The sequence below is a fragment of the Anomalospiza imberbis genome, chromosome 9 (genome assembly GCF_031753505.1).
Source record: "Anomalospiza imberbis isolate Cuckoo-Finch-1a 21T00152 chromosome 9, ASM3175350v1, whole genome shotgun sequence".
Taxonomy (NCBI): domain Eukaryota; kingdom Metazoa; phylum Chordata; class Aves; order Passeriformes; family Viduidae; genus Anomalospiza; species Anomalospiza imberbis.
In genome coordinates, this window is record NC_089689.1 from 21,020,757 (window position 1) to 21,044,549 (window position 23,793).

The 23,793-nt window shown below is 39.0% G+C and overlaps 1 protein-coding gene across 19 annotated transcripts in view; it reads left to right on the forward strand.

Moving 5' to 3' along the window:
- ST3GAL3 (ST3 beta-galactoside alpha-2,3-sialyltransferase 3) overlaps nucleotides 1–23,793 on the forward strand; it is a 183,185-nt gene that overhangs the window by 35,808 nt on the left and 123,584 nt on the right. For 6 of the 19 annotated variants that reach the window (XM_068199119.1, XM_068199117.1, XM_068199122.1 and 3 more), the window contains exons 3-5: nucleotides 9,877–9,924; nucleotides 11,670–11,825; nucleotides 19,164–19,206. The exons of 1 other annotated variant lie outside the window; for it this stretch is intronic. In XM_068199119.1, coding sequence (XP_068055220.1) covers nucleotides 9,877–9,924; nucleotides 11,670–11,825; nucleotides 19,164–19,206 — 247 coding nt within the window. The remainder of the gene's footprint in view (nucleotides 1–9,876; nucleotides 9,925–11,669; nucleotides 11,826–19,163; nucleotides 19,207–23,793) is intronic. 12 more of the 19 variants (XM_068199120.1, XM_068199118.1, XM_068199126.1 and 9 more) reach the window with 4 other exon arrangements.

Here is a 23,793-nt window from a genome sequence, read left to right on the forward strand (position 1 = left end):
CTAGACTGCAATCAATGTTTCTTCTTACTTAACCTTCTGGATGCCTTGGAATTATTTTAATGCTTTATTTGGTTGGTTGCTTTTTTTTCCCTCACTGGCTTGTTTCTCTGCCAAGTGCTAATTTAAAGGGATTCATTGTATTTTTCTATGTGGTGTGATAGGAGGAACACTTTTCTTTAGATTGTCTCCAGCTGTATTTGTCCAGGGGCTGAGTGCTGTATGTGGTGATCAACTTCCACTCCTGCAGCTGCTATTTCAATAAGTTTTTCATTGTCCTGCAATTTCTGCTCATGGAAATGAGGCACTACTGACAGTATGTAGTGCATCCCTGGGTTATTTTTCTTATGCTTTGATGAACTCTTTTTTTAAAAATTAAAATCAAACACTTCTGTAAAAGGAAAGAATAGGAAATGAGAATATGTATACTGTTCCGTAACTGTGGTTCTTGTTTTGGAGGCTTTTTTTGGTTATTTTTTCCTCTGAATATAGGTGCTTTCATAGTCAAGCAGATACTCTGGGAACACCTTTATTTCAGATTTGCTTGTGTCAGTGTTTGGTTCAGGATGTGGAAGCTTTTGTGTAGACATAATGCCCTTTTTAACCAGTTAGTGTGTCAGTAAGGTAAAGACAAGTTGCTCCTCAAGCCAATCAGCTTGGGAAGAACTTATGCTCCATATCTCTGTCTGCTACCTATAAAATCACATATTGTGTAGGATCCCACAAATCAAAATTTTCGTGTGGAAGTCTCAGCATGTTTTGGAAACTTACTAAGTTTTAGGATTTCATGGGCCAGAAATCTCTTCAAATTTTGGAATCAGTTGTGGTGGTGCTGTTAAAAGTTAAATGAATTCCCACAAACTTCCCCCGGCCCCAAACTGCAAAATACATGAGTGAAAAATGGATCCAGCAGACTTACTGTTCAACATCACCTTTCACGTTAGTAAATGATCTAGGTCCTTGCTATGCAAAAGAAATTCAAGTGTAGTCATTTTCTAGATTAGATGCCTCTAAAACACTTGCATTCAGGGGATGTTTTAGGTTCATACCTCATACCTTACTCCTTCCTGTGATTTGTTTGTGCTCCAGGCAGAGACAGGAGAGACGACAAATCTTACAGTAAAAACTCTACATAGGACCTTGTTGGCAGTTACTGTGGTAGTTGGGCCAGATATTGTGTGCTTTAAGGTTTTGGGAAACTTTTGACCACTGGCTAAATATCCTAAGTTGTAGATCATTTTCTAACAAACTCAAGAATGTCAATTTCCTGATGGAAGTATTTGTACTTCTGCTTTTGAGAAAGGAGGGGTTCCTGAGAGTTAGCTTGGAAAGCAAGAGGGAAAGGGAGGAAAAAAATAGTTGAGTGGCTCACTAGGCATAAAACCCAAACCAGTTTATTAAAATAGTTGTCCTGATTGTTATTAATTGTGTGTAAATATCTTCGTTTATGTAAACCAGAAAATAGTGTGCATCAGCCTTTCAGAGTTCTCTGACATTTGAGTGAGTATATGTAAGTTTGAGACACAAACTGTGTTTTATTAAGTTAAAGGCCCATGTCCATGTTTAGAAAAAATGCTGCAAGACTAAAGCAATTTATTTCAAATTATAAATGCTTTGTGTTTTATAGTATCTAAGCTAACAATATATGCTTTTTTTGCAATATGAAAATACAGAATTAATTTTCTCTGTGCTGTGTAATTCTCCAACTGCCAGTACCTATTTTCTGTCTTGCCACATAGATTGTTATCTTCAAAGAGAGAAATTGTACTGTTTTGTAATTTATTGCATGTTCCTCTATGGAATTTGGGAGTTTGACTGACTTTGTGCTACAATAATAATTGAAACCAAAATGTGAGGCTTGTCTTAGGAGGTAATAAGCTCCTTACAGTACTGAGAATCTGTTTGGGATTAGCTATAAAGGATTTCTCATTGTCAAAAAAAATAACTTCTTGGATATCAGCCTTATTGGTAGAGTTTGGCTTGGGTGTTTTTGTGACTCTATGGTAGTTCCGTAACTTCTCTGGAGTTGTGCTCCTCAAAGCCAAGTATATCTTCATTGAATGCCTGCAGCACTTTGATCTCACCTTGTCCTTAGTCTCTGGAACTGTCCACCTCCCTTCTGGAAAGTGCAAGGTAAGGAGCAGGTGCTGTTGGCCTTCCCCTGGAACAGGGAGCTGTGATGGACATGGAGGAGCTGCATGTCCCTGATGCTCAGTGAAGCACCTTGTTGATCATGGCTCTGCAAAGTTATGTAGTAGATCCAAATAAATACTGATCTTATGAGTAAAACATACCAGCCCTTCCTGTCACCAAACAGTTATTTGGGCACTGCTGAAGACAATAGCAATGTAATGTCCTTCTGAAGCATTTGCCAGCTGGCGCAGGACACCACATCTTTTCATTCCATTCATTCAATGCAGAATAAAGAAAATTGGCATGCTCAAACCATTTTAAAAATACATCTGTTCAGAACACGAGTGTTGTTTCTTGTTCAGTTTGTTTACCACTTCCTAACAAACGTCCTGATGAAAAAGGAGCAGTGCACAAAACGACAAGTGTAAAAACGTTGGTTAGCTTCCATGAAATTCATAAAAATTGCCTAAAGAAATATTACTACATCTCTCAAGTTCAGTATCACTAAGAGAGCTGTATTTTCAATTAAGTGACAGGAAATTGAGAGGTGATAGAGAATGACTTTTCTGTTTACAGTGTAACCAGTAGACTTTGATGCCACGTTAAATTCTCCAGACAAGTGATAACACTTTGCTATATCCATTCTTAGCTTTCAAGCCTTTTATCCAAGGGTCTTTGGAAAAAATCAGATTGTTTATTTTTATGGATGAGAAACAATTTAATCAAAGGACTTGTTCAGGGCTGCATGGGTTATGGCAAAATTACCCCTGTTGGCTGTGGCTTAGTTTGCAGAGACTCACTCAGAGCCAGCTGTGCCTGCCTTCCCTGCAGCAGAGCTTGTGCTGAACTCAGTGCTCCGTGTCAAGTTTCCCAGTGTGGAAGCTGGCTGGCTCCAGGCTGTAGCACAAAAGGGACCTCATGTCTGCAGAGAGGTGGATGGCCAAGGAATTTGAGTTCAGATCTAAGTTTGACTGTGAAGTCAGCTGTCAATAAAATGGGTGTTTTGGGTCAGCCACAAAAGTGGAGAGAGAACATATGGACCTTCTTCAGCACTGTGTGTTTTGTAAATGGGCATTATATTTAAAGAGATAGTGGCTAGAGCAACAGTGCAGAAACTTTAATTTGTACAGTGCATAAGTGAATTACTGTTAAGAACGAGATATTTCCATTATTATGATATCTTTCAATGAGGTGTGTTCTCAAATGAGGATGACTCTTCCCTCACAGATACGTTACATGAAACAAGCATTGTCCTGTTCCCACATATCTGTACCAAAATAAGTATAGCCAGGTGGCACACAGGACAGGCATTCAAATTTAGTGCAGCCTTGTTTTAAGACAATTTATTAAACCCAGAGTTTATTGGAAATGTTCTTTACAATCAGATGTTTCCTGTTGCTGAAGATGTGTCCTGTTGCTGAGTGACTTTCCTCTTCCCATAAAGGGACTAAGCTTTGAACTTTGAACCTGGGTCTCCTATCAGCTGCAGACAGCACTGGACTGAAACTCTGCATGTGTTTTGCTTGCCAAAACTTGCAGTCCCTCTATTTGCTGCTATTAGCTTCCACATCTGTGATTAGGAACTGTGCCTGTGCTCTATATGTGTCTTTATATGTAATTTCTCATCTTAGATATTGAAAATGTTAGAATTATGCTGCTCAAAGAATACACTTGAGATCATAACTCCTTGTGGTGTCTAAACATGGGAGCAGTACTGATTGTTTTTGACAGAGTATGTGTGTAGGAGCTGAGATTATCAGTAAGAGTGGTATTATATGTGTTTCCTTTGACGTTCACTGATGCTGAGTGAAGTGGAGCTTAGGTGATGTCTTATAATTAGTGCCTTGAGTTTTAAACTATGAATATGAGTCATTTGGAACATCCTTGAACTGTGGTACATAAGATGTTATTGTGGTGACCAGTGCCCTTAACACAGAGCCATCTCACTGTATTCAGAAAAGAAGGAGTTAAGTAGGAAAATCCATGGCACTGTAGAAGAAAGATCTTAGTAAAGCAAAATAGACCAAGCTGGGGGAACAGGGAGCCCAACATTAATGCAAAAGTAGGATATTTAGTAAGTTAGTAGGATGGCAATTGTCATTAAATGGAGTAAATTACTTAGCCCTTCCCTAAATCCATCTTCAGCATGCAAAACAATGTGTTAGGAAGTGAAGGTTGCCCTGTCAAGGAATTTTTAAGTGCAGGCAGTTATGTTTTACTGAATCTGAGGAAGGATATTCATACTTTGGATATCTAAGTGAGATCTCTAAGACAGAACAGAAATTATTCTGTTCCCTTCAGTTCTTTGGATATAAGAATTATTCAGTATGTTGCATAGTCATCATAAGAGAGGGTCTTATTCAAAATATTTTTTCTTTGGGGCAGGAGATGTTCTAAGATCGTCTTGCCAAATGAATCCCGACAGTAGAATGTGTTTGAGAGTGCTTTTGTGCGCCTTATTTCCTGACTAGGTGAAACATAAGAATAGTTTTTGTTGTTATTGATCTCTTTGTCAGCAAGTGATGAAGAGTTTCATGCATTAAATATTCCTTCTCTGGTACATCACATTCCAGAATATTGATCTCAAATAGAAAATAAATTTTGATGGCTATTGGGATGTTTGATCCTATACTTTTCAGTACTCAGCAGGAAAAGGGAGACAGATGAATGACAGACCCTTAAGGATGTTCTTCTAATTTCGTGATAAAAAGGAAGCACCTAAGTTTTTGTTTTCATTCTGAGTCTGAATCAAAATTTTGTTGGGTAATATTACTGCAGTTGCCATCCTTGGGCCAGCTGATGGAGCTCTGCAGGATATCTGGTCTCTGATCAAACTCTGGAGGTATAAATTACATTAGATGTTATTAAATACAGGTCGTAGTTTTGTAGAAATCCATCAGAGTATCTGGAGAACAGGGGTGTATGGAATGAGAGACATTGATTATGCATATAAGAAAGCAATACAGACCTCAGAGCTTGAGCATCTGAATAAGAATGTGCCAAATCACAGCCTTAAGTGTGATGTGTTCTTGTAGTCCCTGTTTGTCTTGGCCTGTGGAGTGTATTGCTGTAATGCTATGTGGTATTGAGGCTGTGTTAAGCCTTTATTATTAAACTCTTTTAACTCCAGTGGGACTGACAGTTTGTGGTTTCTCAGGACCACTTCCAAAGCAGCATGCAATCGTGTTGTTTTTCTTGGGGAAGTTACTTTATTGTTGAAGTCTGGTTTTGCTTTGCATTTTTTTTTTAAACCTTAAAAAACCCCCCCCCCCCCCCCCCAAAACCAGATAAGATAAGTTATTGGTTCAGCTTTTTTTGGTTTCCAATAGGTTGAGACAAATATCTACAAATCCTTGCAGGGAGAATCTATAAAAAGCAATAAAAAGTTAGTGGCTTCTCGGAGGGACTTACTATAAAAATCTTAACTGAAATTTTGAAATAGCACTTAGGTAAACATACAGTTTGTACACAGTTCTTGTTTGAATGTGGATTATATTTGCGGTTCTCATTATGTGTTGCCACTGCTTGTTTTTTGATTTGCATATTGCATTTTCTTCAATGATGAAATCAAAGTAAGGATAGTATTTGTATTGGAAATGAATCCATGTATTTGCTCCTATATGAGTTTAAGAACTTGACACAATTGGGCTTTTAAAAGCTGTTTCCATACATCTCTTCGGTGCAGTACCCATGTTAAATATTTATCTAATGATGTGCCTGGAGTATGAAACTTCAGATGTTTTTCAGCATGGCTTTGTTTGTCTCCTACAATTCTGCAGTTTGTTGGTGAGGATCATCACTCATTTGTGAAGATCCAAGTCTTCATTTATTTTTCTGTTCAGAAACTAGAGTACTGGAAAAGATACAGCAATGTGTTACAAGTAGCAGCTGAATGCTAGTCTGCTGTCCAGAAATGCCCTGAGCTAAGGTGCACAATATATACAGCAAGATGGATGATTTAATTTGCCTGTCTTGGGGACAGGGGAGTGTGGTGCACAGTTATCCAGGCCCTGAGAAAGGTAAGGGGTTAACAACACTTGAAGTGCATCTCTTGCCTTGAAATACAATCGGTCCACATACCTGGATGTCTTAGCTGGAGTGTGGTGTAAGTGAACAATAAATGGAGTCATCACAGATTTGCTTGCAGGTGAGTTTTTTTGGGGTTTGGTTTTTGTTTTTGTTTTTTCTTTTACTACAGAACAGATCTGTGCAAGTCCAGTTGTGTTCCTTTGAAGCTACCTTTAGCTCTGGGTCCTGTATGGAGCATTGTTGGGAATGAGTTTAAATTTGTTCCCAGAGAAGCATTGAGGGTCTTTGCAGAGTCTGTCTTCGATCTCCTTTTTCCTGAATGAAATGGGATCCTTGTGTTGATTTCACTGGAGTGGAACAGGATGTCATACAACACTCCTCCATACTCCAAAGGGGCTGTGATGGAGTGCATTCAGGTAGCTCTGCACAGGACTGTTTTGTGAGGGATAAGGAAGCAGATTTGTATATTTGGTCCAATTTATGATGCTCTAACTGGATGGTGGGAGTGAGAGTAAAGTGACCCAGAGCATAGGTCCCCATGCAGCTTGAACCCAAAGTTGACACATAGTGACTCAAAGCAACTTTGCAATCTGGCTGGTGAGGTCTCAGCTATCATTATTCCTGGCACAGAACACCTTCTAAATTGAGTGAGTGCTTGTGCTGTCTTTGCTTCTTCTGATGGATTGGATAAGATCCAGAATTACATTTGGATTTTGCTATATCTTGTTGTTTTGGGTTTTTTTCTTTTTCTTTTTTAAGCTGCTAGATCCACTGAAAAAAAAAAGATTGTAGTTAACATGAAAACAGATGTAAAAGACTGGCACTGTGGTGTGTGCAGCCTTAAGCTGTACATATTGGCAAGTTACTGTGTGTCAGATTTCATGATTTAGGCATAAAGGCTGCCCTTCAGTTAAAGCAGGAGGACAAAAATTTAAGCTTATTTATGGAAATAGGTATCTGAAAGGTTGAGGACTGCTCCTTCAGGCACGAACGCTTCCTGACACCTAAAGCAAGGGTGCATGTAAGTGGGTATGTTTTACATTGTGTCTTAATGAATTTTGAAAGATAAAGTCTTTGAAGATTGCCTTTGAAAGGTAGAGCACACTCTGGGGCTTGGGGAAAGGCACTGGGCACAGACAGAGCTGCCACTTTGTCTCAGCAAAAAAGACCCCCCTAGAAAGTCAGGAGGAATTTGAACTGAGCGATGACTGGAAGAGATTTGAAAATAGAAGCAAAGAAACTTTTCTCCTTATGTTTGTGGAAGCAGAACTCAGTGTATTTGCAAGTAAATCTGGCTTGCTTCAAAGAAATGTTTATCTCCATCAACTTCTGACAGAAATAATCTGTAGCTCTGAATTTGGATGTGAGTAGCTTTTTGGGTAGAAGAAAGGTGACGTTTTCTCAGCTTTCTTCAGGTTTATATTTTTTTCACTTTTGGAGTGCTAGTACCAGAAATAAACAGTGTTTTAATAAAGATCCATATTTATGAAATTCTGGAGGTTGAGGGGGAGTTGACTATAATACAGGTTATTCATAGTGAATTTGATTATTGAAACTAATAGTAGCATGAAGGACTAGTTTGGAAAAGGGAGCTCTTAATCTGCTTGTAAATTGTGTTTTTAATATGAGGAAGATAATGTTCTCAGTTAAGGGAATGAAACATACTCTTTTTGTGGGTTGCGATAATGTTAATTTTGTACTTGCAGTGCTTTTCAGCCATTCTTAGATAAGTCCTAATATTTCATGTGCAGTGTTGGAATGCAAAATATATTTCAGAAAAATTAACAGCTTTTAAATTTGACATTAACTACAAAGCAGTACTTTATGTTGATAAAAATATCAACAGTTTTTTAAAAGTAGGACCCCACAGAGATACTTTAAAATTGATGGCAAATGAAGTTAATGCAGTTAAAATGAATTAAATGCCTTGCTTTTTAAAATAATATAATGATGTCTGAATTTTATTCCCAAAAGAGGAAATACAGTTGTTAAGTCCAGATGGATTTTTATTTTTGTTGGAGTAAGTTTTGAGACTAGTAATGTCTTCTTTTTAATTTTTTTAATGTTACTACCATAGTGCTGGATCCAAGACAGCTCAGACCTTCTTTTTTCTAAATTATTTTAAAGCCAGTCAAATTAACAGTCCTTTATTAAAACAACAGTGTTTATTTTGGAAATTAACAGTTTCTTATTGTATTTTTAAGAGTTGGAAAATAAGCATCAGGATCATGTAAAATATAGAGAAGCCAAGGGCTCAGTCCTGTGTCAAGATATTTTCAGTTCTAACATGGTAACTGCCTGTCATTGTAGCCTGCCTAAATTTCAAGTGATGCAGCAGGAGGTTAACTCTTTTCACCAGGCTAAGTCTTCTTGTGCTTGAGCTTTTTGCCTTGCACTGAGGGCTTGCACCTTGGCAGCCTTTGTGGTGCTGCAAAGGATGGGTGATGAGTTGATCACATCTGAAACCTGAGTGACAAAGAGAAATGTCAAAGGATTTATTCTATTCATTTATGTGAAGATGATAGGCAGTTCAGCTATTGCTGTGTCAGTTTAAAGCTTCTCAGGCCATAAAATTATTAATCCTATTGCGGTGGTTTGTTCTTTTTTGTGTTTTGCCCATTGGCAATTTGTCTCTATGTTCTGGGCCCAATTTTGCTCCACTGGTAGGGGAATAGAATTTGGTAGTCTTTCTCCTTCAGATAGGACTTCCATGAAAATTGATGGCAAACCAGAAGGCTTATTACCAAAATAAATCTTGGTTTGTCTCAAATAAGCATAAAGCTGGGAGAAAGTCCCATTATTGAGCATGATCCCATAATGCAACTCCACTTAGAATAGAATATCAAATTATTACTGATAATTTTGCAAAGAGATTCTAGGCTGGAAGAGTCCTATATGAGGAAAATGAATGACTAATAATGGCTCTGGATCATGGGGTGAGCTGAGTGCAAGCAGGCACTGAGGGTTGCTATGTGGACAAATGTCAAGTTGCATATATAAAAACTAGGATCTTTAAACCACATTTAAGGCAAAGGGTGCCCCATCATATGGAACAGTGACTAAAAGTGTCAGGCATTAACTACTGAGCAAGAGTTGCCACTTCAGTCATGAATAAAATCATTGTTGTGATTCCCAGAAAGAAAAATAGAAGAGAAAAATAAAAGTAGAGAGGTTATATTTTCTTGATGCTTGGCACATGTGCTGCATATAGTGCAAAAGTGAAAAGATATTGATGAATTGAAATGCATTGAGTTGGAAGCCACTACTGTGAGTAAAGATGTGGGGAACATGGTGAGCATGGAGTGCAAGGAGCACAAAGTGCTTGGCTTAACAAACGGTGTCAGGGAAGAACTGATTGTAACGGGTGAGTCCCCTAAGTGGGGACAAAATATTAGGAATGCATTTGATAAGAAAAAACTCTCTAGGCCAGCAGTCAAAGCATGTTATAATTCAGTTGACCAAACCTATTAGACATAAAATGAAATTCTTTTCAATGAATTGTGGCTACTTCATTGGTTAACGGCACTGTGATTTATTGCATACTCATTATTCTGCCTCTGCTAGATGCCTGTTGTTTTGTCTGCTTGGTGAAGAAGTTGTTTTGCTTCCTGGCTGAAGGGAGCACGAGGAATTACTTAAGCAGAGTAACAAAAAATGTTACATCAAGAAATGCTGCTGAAAGAAAGGGGAAAATGAACTTGTACTCTTGTGTTACAGATTCAGTGGTTCTTTCCTTTGACTCCGTTGGACATACAATAGGCTCAGGTACAACATTGCCTTCTTCTCTATCTCCCACCTCATGACAAGGCTTCTACTTAATTGGACATGGTAGCCATGTTGGGAGGCAGGACACTGAGTCAGACTTCTGTGGGAATCAACCATCTAGCCAAAGGGTAAATAGGTCCTTTCCCAAGTGCAGTGGGAGTTTTAAGAGCCTTAGTACGACACAAGGATTAACCTGCGGGACTCTTCCCTTACCCAGTGAGGAAACGACCTGGACACGTGTTGATGATGCAGTTTATGCTCCTCTTCTCATGTGAAAGGCATTAAGATGATGTCACCTACCAGCTGAAGAAAAACTATTTCATGCTACTAGGATAGTTTCCCAGCTAAACAAACAGTTGAGTTATTTGGGGAAAGACATTAGGAATGCTTCCAGGAAGGAGAAGACTAAAGTCTCGTAACTAAACCAATAGGGCTGGAATTTTTTTTTTTTGGGTGGAGATTGACCAGCATTATTGAACCCCAGGGCAAATCCTTCCCAATCTCATTTTGTTTGGAACCTAAGCATGACCTACAATTAAATTGAACCAGAAATCAAAAATTCTTTTGTGTTGGGGCACTTCACTAGATCAGTAACTCTCCATTTGGCTGTGTGTAATGTGCAAGCTGCAGCCAAGGCACACCATAGTGAGCATGATACTTGATGAAATCCAGTTTACAGTGTGTATATGATGATATAAGAAGTGCAAGGGAAAGGCTAAGAATTGCTCTTATAGCTTTAAACCCCTTAACACTTAAAGATGGGGATATTTATTGTCTTCCACAAAAGACAAAACCTTCGCTTGAATTTTTTTTTTTTTTGTTTGTTTTATCATGCTTGCCAGCCTTTCCTCTTAGGTTGATAGGGGGAACATGCTGCCTTCCAACATAGCACCTGTCTTTTGCCTGCACACTTTGAAAGACAGCCTGCTGCCTGACACTAACATTGAAGCTTGAACACACATCTGATTTACTAACCCCTCAATTAGTGGTAGTAACTTTGTTTAAAACACTTCAAACTTTTTCTACTCTCCCTGTATCTGCTCTAAAACTTGTATCTGGGAACAGATCTATTCTTAGTGCATGATCTGATGTGGGAGTATCTCTAGGGTGCCAAATGGATATGTTGTTGTGTGTATGGGAGGAAGAAACCCTCTATTAATTCTCTCTTACTAATTAATGTGTCATAACTGAAGTGTGTTGTTGCCTGTCTCCTGTATTGGGTGGTGGTCTCTTCAGTCTGCAGAAGTAGGGAGGAAGTTGCATACGTTTGAGATACCCTTGCTTGAATTTTAACCACAGATTTTGTGTCTATGGAGTTAACCATAAATGTTTCCACCAATAGGAAAGTAAACTTAGTGATGAAAAGCAGTTCAACTGCTCTGTGTCTTTTGTAGTTCTGTTAATATGAAGGGTGGGAGACAGGCTCATGCGAGCCATTGGCTGCCTGGATCTTTGTTCTGCTTGCATTTTACAACTCAAGCTTGGATTGATTAGGAATTGAGACAGTAAGACTTGATCTTTTGTAAACCCTTTCACTGCAACAAGACTGACTTCCTTCATTAAAGAAACGTGAAGAAAACTCATATATTTGAGAAGGAAGGCTCAGAAATGTCCAAGAAAGCTGTACGTTTATTGTTCTTGTGTTTAGTACTTTGCACTTACTGTGCTGCAAACTTCACCTTGCTCTGAACTGGTATGTGTAATAAGATGTCAAGATGTGTGATATCTGTCCAACTGAGGGATAGCTTTCCTTGTTGAACAGGAAGGAGAGAGAGAAAAACTGTGGCTATTGTGCTTCCGCTGTCCATCCCATCTCACCTTGCTGCAGACCCAGGAAAAGACAGAGCCCAGAAAGAACCCACAGAAACCATGGCAGCTCCAGGCCCAGCCATTCCCAGTAGGTGATGTTTCAGCTCAAGTTATATGCTTTGAAACATAAAATTACATATACCTTGTTCTTTATTAGTCAAAACCAGCTGAGAATAATAGTCTCCCTGTTAAGATTTCATGCTGCTTAAAACTGGTACTTATATTTGCATATTAAACAGTTTAGAAGTGCTTTTTAGTACTTTTTGCCACGTGAAGGGCAATGTCTTGTTGCAGCTTCTGTATCATACTCAAATTGACTGTTTGTTCTTATCTTGGCTTTCCCCTTAACTTAGTCCCACATGCAAGTCTCAGTTTTCAGAAATGCTGGATATCTGTCCTTATGCAACTCAAATTAATGGCACCATCTAGGTTTTTCTGGATAAACTTTCTGAACTGAGTTTTCAGAAGCTCATCTGGCTATGGAGCTTTAAAGCTGTGGAGCTTCATAGGAGATTATTGGGTAGAGGGCATCTGAGCCAAATGTGTTTTGAGTGAGGCTGAACCATGAGGTTCACGCTGTAGTCCAGCCTTCACAAGTCCAGATGTTTTTGTAATTCTCTTCATGGCTGTCTGTTCCCTTAAAAGATAAAGCTTGAGCAGCTGAGATAAGTGTTTGATGTTATGTCTTGGCCAGTGTTTCAGCTGAAACCATTTCAGAAAGAGGGGTGTCATGCTCTGAAGTTAGGGAAACAATCACGACACAGGGTGTTTGAGGAGACCTAGATTTCATTCACTTGCCATGGACAGCTAGTGCTCCTTTTATTTTTTTTTTCTTTCCTCTTTAGTTGCTTTGTTTTACTTTGTTGTTACCAAATCAAACATTGGACCTTGAAAGTTAGATTTATACCCCTGCTATTTTTGTTCAAGACTTTTTCCTGCCTCCTGTGTCTGACAGCAAGCTAGATTTTTCTTCTCTAAGCCTTGGATAGGAGTGCACTGGATGTGCAAGTTTCCCAGATGCTACTGTGCTTGCTGAAAATACTGAATGCCTTTGGGCTGTAGGCTTATGCTCTTGTTAGACATGTTTGATTGCAGCACTGGCCACTGATTCATAGCAGATGTTCTCATTTGCAGGCTTAACAGGTTCTGGTTCCAAATTACAAGCAACCAAGGGTTATCTAGGTCTTGCTCAAATTGTTTGCATGTATTAATTCTTCTGGATTTCCAGACTTTGGTTTAGTGTAGCTGTCTGCTGCAGCTCATGTGCTTGTGAAAGCCCACATGTAAGACCATGCTTCCAAATGCTGAGTTCACACTTATAGTGGAGTAATCATCTGAGAATTTAAATCTGCGCTTATTTTAGAGTTTGCTGTTAGTGATTCCTTAAGTCAAAGTCTATAACCATTTTGGGAAAAGCTGTGAGAACTATGAAGGGAACTTTCTCTGTTTCATTCAGCTGCTGGTGATGCTCAGATAACAATTTTGTGATGGATGAGAATAACCCTGTGTCTGTCCTACCAAATACAACTCCATAGTGAATTTGGAGACTACTTGCCTACATTTTGGATGGAGAGTGGTGTGGATGGAGGCCAGGAATAGAAATGCAACTGAATGAGGTATCAAATGGGTAGAGTAGTGATAGATTCCTAGCGTAAGACAAAAACATTGACTTTGAGAAAATTCCTTGCTGTTTATTTGATTTCTCAATGATACTCTGATAGTACAAATGTCTACAGTTGCAAACTCTGATATTTCCTGGATTTTTAGGTGTTCTTGGTTTGAGGAAAACAACTTTAATTAATGTTTGGAGCTGTCTTAGCGCTATGTGATAATGATGTGAAAGGAGAGATGAACTTACTATGCTGTGTATTTCTTCATTCCTGTAAGGCAGAAAGAAAAAAGGGAAATACATGTATTTTCTCTGCTGGTTTTAGTGCCTTTTTTCTGCAGAAATGCTTTTTCCTTTTCATTTTTGATTAATGAAGTTCTAGTTCATTCTTTATTTTTCTGAGTGTAGACTGTGAGAGCTGCTTGAATCTTTGCCAGTGGCTGTCATGAAGCAGTTTCATAGTCCTTATGTGACTTTGCCAGCATGTTCAGTATCATCATCTGTCTTCTTATTAATGCTCTATTCCTCCAGTTGAAAATACAGCTGTGAATGATTTGAGGTGCAAATGTCAAGAAGTAGCTTAATGAATTATTCAAATTAAAAGTATTTAAATGTGATTTTTCTCTCTCATGTGACATCTCTGCATCAAATCAGCACATCTTGTAGGTCACTAAAGTAATATAGATTACTGTTTTGTTAATATTGTTCTTGACTTTTATTAGGAAATACAATAAAATTTATAGAATAAAGAGTATGTTGGGAGACTCAGTGGGTCAGCATTAACTCCATTTGCCAAGTGGACTCATGGTAGTAAATGGAACAACTGTTTAGCAAAGGCTTGAAACAGATGACTTCCTGGGAAAGTGAAAGGGCACATGCAGATCAGAGGAGGAAATTTTTCATCTTCTTGTTGGAGTCTTTCCTAAATTTGGTTTAAAGCAGTCAGTTGTTGCTTTTCTACCATTGGAGGTTGCTATAGTTTTATTAGGATGTGTAGGTGTAGATTGGTAAACGTAAGCTTCTGGTGTTGGGCTGCAAGGGCTGAGCACTTAGCTTTACAGGTGTCACTTCTGCTCCTTCTGTGATTGTTACAGAGCAGGGAAAGGCACCAGGGTCTGGGCTTTGTCTTACCAGTTTTCTTGGTGTTTTCCTTGATGTCACTTGGCAACCTGGAGAAAAAGGCTGGTAAATGCATATGCAAAAGCGTGAGTGGGGGTGAGGAGGAAACTGAAACACAGACCTGCATGCAGTCCATGCAGGGCTGTGCTGAGAAGCTTGGGTGGCCTCAGCTTTACCACTCCTGAACTTGCCTTCGCAGTCTTTTTTATTCCCTGGTTATTTAAATAGAAGATAATGTTTTCATCAGTAAATTCCATCACTGAAGAGGTTGAAGTGAAAATCCTAAGGAAAGGATGCAACATTAAGTCTTTGTTTATCCAGTACTTTGATTGTTGCTCAGTAGTCCTGACTGCTATTTTTTAAACTTTGGAATAAAAGCTTTCTTTTGTCCTTTTCAGCTGATCCATTTAACATTATTTTTTTTCCCATTAATTCTTTCTTGCCTCTCGAGTTCTAGCAGAATTATTTACATTGTTGAACTTTTATAACTGTCCATATGTGTTTTCTTAGTCCAAGGTCAGTGTGATGTGTTTGGCCTTTTTCATTGCAGAATAAGTTATTTTACTTGTGGCCTTTGCTGCGGATGTAGAGCTTGCATGTGAATAGTGACCAGGGCTTGGCTCAACTGGATCCTCAATTCTGCAGAGACCAAACTGCACTGGACAGGATGAAATCTATCAGGGTGGTCTGAGCATCCTTGATAGGACTTCTGTCTCTTGGGAATCATACTGATTTCTTTGACAAACAAACATTTTGAATAAAATAGCGAAATTTAGTCTTGTGCCTTCCTCCTGTACTTGCAATTACCAGTTAAACACAGAGCTAGAACTGCATATAGCCCATCTTTTTTTAAAAAAGTTTAATTTTCTATTTCTGTAGGCAAAGTTATTTGTACTGTGCTTCTAAGTAGCTGGCTGCTAAAAGGGTTAGCACTCAAGGGTTAGTATCAGTGAAATTGGTTACAGGTAGTTTGAAAGGATAAAACCACTATGCCAAGTTAATTCCTGGACTGTTGATTTCAGATTAGTAGCATAAGGGGAAAATTTTGCCCATTTTGCTTCTATATAGCTATATTGGCTGCAGATGCAAAAGGCAACTTGAATACTTGCTAGATACTGTACACTGGGCTTTATGGCTTCCTGGGTGGGCTGCATGGAGTTTTTTCAGACATGAGACAATGCATCTCTCACTGCAGCCTGGTAGCTGGATTTCTGTTGGATTCTTTGGAGGAATTTCCATGCTAATGCCAACATTGAATTTGGCACAGGATTTGCATAATTTATAGAAATTGCTATGCTTGGCTCTATTTCTGTTCATGTAATCCCAATTACATGCTTTATTATTAAATAGTTGTCAGTTCTTAGATTCTTATTCAGTTCTGATCTTCCTGGAAATGCAGAAATGCATTTTGGTTTTGACCTAAGATGACCTCTTGTTCTTATGGTGCATGATGAAACTTCATTTCCCATGTTTTTCATTTCTGTGCTTCTGTGCACTGCTCACTGCTGTACCACATTGTCAGCTGAGATCTGTAGGTCCTTAACACAGGTGATTGTGATCTTTAGAATGACTTGTGCTCTTCTAATAATGTTACTTTTATCTTTCATGGGCCTGTCAGTCTTCTGTGGGCTGATAATATAAAGTTTTGTTCAGATTACTCCATGATGTTCTTCCAGGGGATGCAAACTAAGCTCTTTATTACCTTTACACATTTTTTGCTTTAAAAGCAGATCCTGTGCCACAGAGCCATAGAGGTGTCTGGTCTAGAAATTGGTGGGTGAGACATGGCATGGGCTTGATCAGACCTACCAACATGCTTAAATGTGAAGGGAGTTCTCCAGACTGTACTTGTGAGTGGTTCTGCATTGTCCTTCAGTGCAGAGACCCCCTAATGATTGGGCTGCTGGGGGAGGGTCATCATGATGATGTTGGTGGAGGCCAACATCAAACCACGCTTAACATGGCCAGCTGGTCCAAGCTGATTTTTGGTGGAGAAGCTGGAGTCTTTTTACCTTGTTCTCTCTAACTGTTTTGTTCTATTTTCTCTAATATTCCAGCACTTCCTTATCCCACTACATGAAAAAAAGGGAGAAATATTTCTCTATATCAAGTGGGTAACTTGGTGAGCAGGGCTTAAACTAAGGTTATGAGAGGAGGAAGCAACGTGTAATGGCACAGAGAGGTGGCATGAGTGCCAAGGCAGGCTATTGCCACCTCTATTTTCAATGGAGGAAAGGGTAGGAATGGGATTGCCCCTTTCTTGAGCTATGAGCTGTGTGATCTGTTCAGTTCCTCTCCTGTAACCATCACACCCTGACCAAACTGCGTTTTAGATTCAGTTGTACTTTAATTTAGTGGATCTGTGTTTCATCTTGTTTTAATTTAGATACATAACTCCAGACAAGGATTGCCTTTTCCTAGGCCCTCTGTGTTTGGCTTTCTTCAGATATTTGGACTTTATCTGTCTTTTGTGACTCCAGGCTGCTTCCAGCCAGCATGTGGGCTGACTTTTGGCCCCTGTATTTGTAGTGACAGAGCTAAATGACACTGGAAGTCTGTAGCAAGACTCCAGTTTTTGCTAAAAAGGAAGATTAAATCTGTAATTTTGGAGAGTCCTAGTGTCTTTCCTGGGGGAGCAGCATGTGATAGAGATTCATTTCCAAGCTAATAGTAATGCTGACTTCCAAAAGTGCCCATGAGTGTGAGATGGCCCATGGTGAGAGCAGCATTTCTCTGCCTGCAGTGGCTTGCACATCTCACCTGCCAACAAGAGGAAGGGGCGTGGATGTTTCTGGTTTGATGTTACAGCCTGAAACTCTACTTACACCCTACTGAAAATCAGGAACATACCTCTGCATCTGGCTTGAAACCAGAAATGTTGTTTTGTTTTGTAATACGTTTTTTTGGAAAGTGCCTGTTGCAAAGGTAGTTGACATATAATTTTAAGAAATTACTTTGTATCTCTGTTTGTAATAATCAGTGACCATCAAAGCTTAAAGCCTGGGGAAGGTTGAAACAGTTGTAACAAACAAAAGAGAAATCTTGCAGTGGAGGTGTATCCTTAGTGCTTAGCTCATGTCAGTGTTCTGGTGCTTTAGTTGCAAAGCTGATGAAGTGCTGAGTTAATAGAAAGTCCAGGATGTTGTTGTAGTTATGAGGTGATATATCTCTTATTGTATTTCCTGTTGGGAAGAAGGGAATATTGGTTTGAATGAGATAAGACTAATGACAGATGGGTCAGTGGCTATAGATGGTTTTTAAAAAAGAGTTATTGAAAAAAAATCTTTGTGGCTGTTTGCTTAGTACAGATGTTAGTTTTGGGAGTCAGAAGGGTTAATAAAAATTGAAGGCATGTTTCTTCTTAGGGAATGGATGCCTTCCTATGCACAATCCTACTGGCGGAAGAAGTGAAGTTGTACAGGACATAATTTCTTTTGTGAGGAATAAACTGGGAAGAAATGATGAGGAAAGCAGCCCATGGGGGAACCAGAACTGTCAGTTTGTGGAGAGTGGAGGAGAGATGCACAGGTGGAGTGGGGATGGTGGGTGGCACTCGAGTGCTGGCAGGGAACAGACAGTATGTGCCAACAGCAAGCGTGCACGTGTTCTGCAGCTTCTGTTACCTAAGTGACGTCAAATAGAATACTTCCCTTGGCTCAGGAATTAAATCTTAATGGGATTGAAACCAATGGCACAGTTTACATTGACCGACCTGGTGCAGTCATAGTGTCTGAGGTACATGTTTAGGCTTGGCTGTTCTGCCAGTAAATGAGAGTGTGAAAAGCTTGTAATTTTCGGAGGTAAACTACTGCACCAGGAATTCTAGGGGTGTCTCATGAGAAAAGTAATCTTGTATTTCCAACGAGGTCTTTCTAAAAGCTTATGAGAATTTTTTTTTCTTGTTGTTGTTTCTTTTAATCTCTGATTAGGTTATCTTTTACTTCTCTGTTTGTATTTTTTTCTTGTATAGCTGTGAGACCCAGGGGTCCTCAGTGTGAGGAGGCCCCTGAGCTTAACACAGCTCAAGAACACGGCACCTTTTCCTTGTGCATCTCATGTGAATTCTAATAGTTGGGGTTTTTTTTGTATCCAGGTTTACAAGATCACAATATATTCAGAGATGCTGAATGAAAAGCTTATTTTGTACATGAGTTCGATGTTCTGAGTGATAGATTTGTTTCTGTAGCTATCCCCTGTTCATGGCATAAACTGACTTTGCAGTTTCCTACTGAACAACACCTGAATTTGAAGCATTTTTGCCACCATGAGTCACTTTCTCTTGAAGAAGAGCTGCTTGATTATGAAGTTTTGGATTGGAATAGACAAGGAATGAAGAAAAATTTCAAAGCTCTGCACATCAGAACTTAGGAGGAATGTTTTTCATACAGTTTACTGTCAAAATTATTTGTACAGCAAGGAGGAAAGTTTTGTTTATCACGGCATAAGTGGTTTCAGTAATACTTTTTATCACTCTGGATAGTTTGCTTAATTCTAGTGATTTCTAAATTAATGGTTACCCATGTGTTCTCTTGCTGTGGTATTTCCTGGAGATTGAGAAATGTTAATTTAGGAATACTTTGGAGTAACAATAATCTGTATTAACAGCTGCTATAAGGACTTACTGCTGTTTGGGTTTGGTGCCTTTTGCAGAGGAGACTCTTGCAGCTTTTATGATATTGTGTCCTTTTCTTTTGTTTTCCAGAATATGACAAACTGGGCTTTCTCCTGAACCTGGACTCAAAATTGTAAGTAGAACAGTAGGATTCTTCTTCATTTCTGTAGTTACAGCTTTCTGTTGTAAGCAACTTTTATGTCACCTGGGCAGCTGGCTCACTAGACTCTGCACTTCTTCCTGGGACAGCCAAATCTTGCAGCAACCTGGCAATTTCAACTCCTTTCCTTGCACTAGGCTTTGCAGGCCAGCTTGGATTGTGGTTCACTGTCATTAATTCCTTAGTAACTGATCAAGAGTCTATAAATACCCACTTGAAGCTGTGACTGTCAGTCTGCTCTTGATATCCTTCTCTTAATCTTCCAAATGAAAAATTAATTACAGATGTGAAAGCAGAAGAAATGTGAATCTACAATTTGCTGGGATGCTTAGGAGTTTATATTTCCTTTCTACTTGTTCCTTTAAAAATTGATACTACTGTTTTTGTTGATAAAATAGAGCAGAAAGAACCTCAGCACGAGGCAGGGACCTCTTGCTGTGTATGTCAGAGGGACGCTGCGGTGCTGAAGGATGAAGATGCTTCTCATGCTTTTTGCCAATTCAGTCGAATTGAGCCTGGGTTGCCGGACACTAGGGGTCAGTAGCGACCCTGTTTCTGGGGTCAGCAACCTGATGGAATTTTTTGGTGTTGGGAGCAAAAACACTACTAAAAGTAGAAAAGCCTTCTACTTAAAAGGGCCCAATCTCGTGGCTTTGAATGACTTGAGAATGCATCCCCTGCATAACATGTCATGTCAATATAAACCCCATTCTTAATATTTTGAAAAAACCATTGTACCTATAGGGTGAAACAATTCAGTTTAGTGATGATGGGCAGCCTGTGAGCTTCCATAATGGAATAAAAGCTCTTAAGTGTGTTGGGAGCTGCTGCTTGCAGGAGATGAGAAAGTCTCTAGGTAGGAGTTTCTTCTGCAGAAGCAGCTGGGTACATAAACTCACTTATAGTAACATGTGGCAAAAAGATTGTAGAATGCATATGAGAAAGAAGGAATTTTGGTTATTTGTTTATTTATTTTCCTCCAAAGGCTCTGTGTCTCTCTCAGACTGCGTGAATAGCTCAAGGTTTGTTTCTGGTCTCATTCAATGTAGTGTTCCACACAGTTTTTGTTGCATGCTGTCTGGAACCCATGCTGGTGGCACAGTTACCCATTTTCTTTGTTGGGACATCCTAGTGATTTAGAGACAATAGTTTGTGTACCCATACAACACTGTGGGATGAGATTCACATGATACATTACCTTCAATTTATACATCTAGAAGTCAAAGCAAAGAGATGAATCCAAAATTGTGAAGTTGGTAAAGAACCTTTGAGTGAATGTCTGGGTGTTGGAAAGGGAAAATGTTTTTTAAGTTTTTAACCAGACTGATTGTTTTTTTCCAAGCTATTTTGTGTATTTTGTAATGTCCAATTTATTGAACACGCCTGCTGACTGTCCACACACAGTTGTCATCCCAGTCTATGCTGCATCCAAACCACTGCTTCAGTCTTCCTCTTCCTTCTCCTTGCACTGTCCTTTTCATTTTGCTTTTAACAAATCCCCTTGAGTCTTCCTTCCCCTCAGGCCTCTGTTCCGTTCTTTTCCCCCTTCTTTGCTGACTTACCTGTTTGATTACAGCTCTCCGAGGCACAGTCTGCTTTTTCTTATTCTTCAGCATGAGGCCAAGTGAAGCTTTTACCTGCTAGAGGGCTACCAGAACACTGATTTATTTTCTTAAAACCTACCCATTATAAAAATCTCTCCATTAGTTTGATTAAAAAGGATTTTGTTGACTACTTAAAATATATCTGTTTATATAGCACTCTAAATATGCATGTTTATTTTTCAAAGTCCTAAAGTTAGCTTCTAGAAACACTTGTAACAGAATCAGCATGATTAGATAAATACTACAAGTTAACTTAAGGAAAAACTAAGCAAGTACTATATGTAGGTGAAATAACTTTTATTTTTTAACTGCAGGTTTGTTAGGTTTTGGGTTTTTTTTTTTTTTTCTTTTCTTTTTGTTGTGGTTTATTTGTTTCTTCTGTAGAATTAAAGCTGATCCTGCTTCGATGATAGAGCTGATGACCTGCAGACTTCACTTCTGGTCTGAATTATTCTGGGTTTTTTTGTTATTTCTTTTTAATAGCATGGAAGACAGAAAATGGCTGAAAATACCATCAAACATAGGAAATAAATTTTGGAAGAAAAATGGCTGATAATCTAGAGGACTTTGCTACCATTCTACAAATTCACCTTTTGTGGTCAGCAATTTTGTGATACCAAATTTCTATGTATAGACTGAATTCAGTGAGATTTAGTGGTCTAAAATACTTGCTGTGACTGAGTCAAAATGGTACCATCATAGAAGCACTTTCTGGTTTAAAAAAATGTTTAGTTTTGAAAGGGGTAATATGTTCTGCACTGATGACTTTATTGGCAGAAATAATTGAATTGTGTCTGTTGTTGTGATATAATCGTTCTGGAGGAATCTTGCCATAAATCATAACTTTATAGGGTTCACTTAATTGACAGCATGTGAGAATCTTGTGTGACTTGAAGCACTTAGGGCAACAATTAGTTTTCTTTGGATTTTTTTCCTTAATCTTTCGTTTGCTCAAAACCTGTTGCTGGCTGTGTCGGTTGATGTCATTGAAACTAATGGCCCATAAGACTGACATTTTCTACAAAGGTAGATCTGCATTACACCTTAAGTATTCTGACTTGCATTTTGAATGTCATCTGAAGGAAAACATTAGTCATCAGTAAGTAGTATTGTGTCCATTTGCCTTGGCATCTTTAGTTTTTTCGTGCATTGCTACTTTAATGTCCTCTACCCTGCAGACATCCTGAGTGTGTTATTCAGCTATAGAACAGTCTGCTGTGTTTACAGGAATGTAATGGTTTTGTTCTCTCTGAATTCATGGAAATGCTAATGAAACCAGATTTGTTCACTTTGGAAGGAATTCTGTCAGAAGCACTTGAGTCCTGTTTTCAGTGGGAGCTGATAAATGCCTTGCTGTAATTAGGGAGGCTGGCATGGACAGGAATCTCACCTGTAAGAGGATGGCCACTTTTAAAGATACTGTATGGGCGCTTCATGGAAATGACGGGTTCTGGTCAGTCTTGTTGGAAAGAAGAATATTAAGATGGAAGATGCTTCCTTTCTGGTGCCTGTGCCTAGGAAAGATCTTCTTTAGAAAGTCTAACAGCTTTTAAAGGGCAGGATGGTATCCAGGTGGAGACTGTTAATGACACACAGGGTGAATGGAAAGCTGAGGACTTCCATAGGCAATGCAGTTTATGAATGAATTGTTCCCTTAGTCAAAACAAGACATAAGTCTCCTTAGGACCAGGTTAGTGAAAAAGATCTGTTGCAAGAGGGGTTTATATTTTAGTTATGTTTATAATGACCATAACATCATTACCAGAATTAGAATATCAAAGCAAAATATGCACTAAGTATAGAAACAGGCCAGTTGCATCTGTTTCTCCCTGCTAAAGAGTTTTCCCAAGCAGCAGGAACCTTTTCAAAACCTGTAAGGATAACATCTAACATTTGCTGGTTGTGTAGAGAAAAACACACAAAAACTATGATACAGCTCGCAGATTTTTGTTGTCGGGGGTGGGGGATCAATAGTTCCTGAACAACTTAAGGCTATCAATCACTTTAGTGACTCAGCCAGCGGATTACTGGGTGCCACCAAACGCCAAGATTTGCAGTCACTTCTAACATCTGTGCTTGGCAACGAGTTGCATGCTTTTGTTATTATTAAATATTTATATTGTAGTAGTTCTTTGAGACTGGCCAGGTCTTAGAAACAAGAGTCTCATTCACTACAAATTCTGAATCATTCCCCAAGCAGAATCTATGTTTGCATTGAATTAAATGAGATTTCCAAAGGAGGATCATGAACATGGAGTTAATTATAGACTGTATTTAATGCTTATTAAGTGGGCCAAGCTGAAGGTTGTATTGTCATTCTTGTTACTTAGTACTCTCTGAATGCTTGGTTTAGTCACCTTAATGACTGCTTTGTGTCTGCCTTGGCAGATTGCAAGTGTAGATTCACTTGTGTTGAGCATATGAAAAGTTCCTTTTTGTGACCAATGTGATTTGGGGGCTTCTCCCTTGCGTTTTGCCTCTGTGCCACCTTTCCTTCCCGCTCTGCTGGTGTGTCATTTCCTCAGTGGGATGGAAGCTTAGTGACTGCTTCTGCCCCTCTTTGAAACTCATCCATCAGAAACTACTTTCAAAGAGGCTTCAGCAAGTACATTGGGGGTTTGATGCTTCTGAACAGAGAAATGTCCCCCTTAGGAACTTGGTAGATCTTTTCACCTTCTGCCATAGTTAGTTCAAAACCTTAGCTGATGACTAGTGGAAAAATCTTCCCAGGGTTTGACTTTGACTGGGGAAGAACCAGTCTCTCATAAAGTTTAACAAATGTTAGGAAATACATGTGAGTTTTGTGGAATCATTGTGCTCTTAAAACTGGGAGTCTTGTCATTTTCTTTCAAGATAGGAATAGGAAAAAAAAAACTGTTGCCCCTCTCAATTGGAAAAATGGTTATTAGATCACTATGGTTAATCACAATAACATAATCTTAACATATATGAGTAC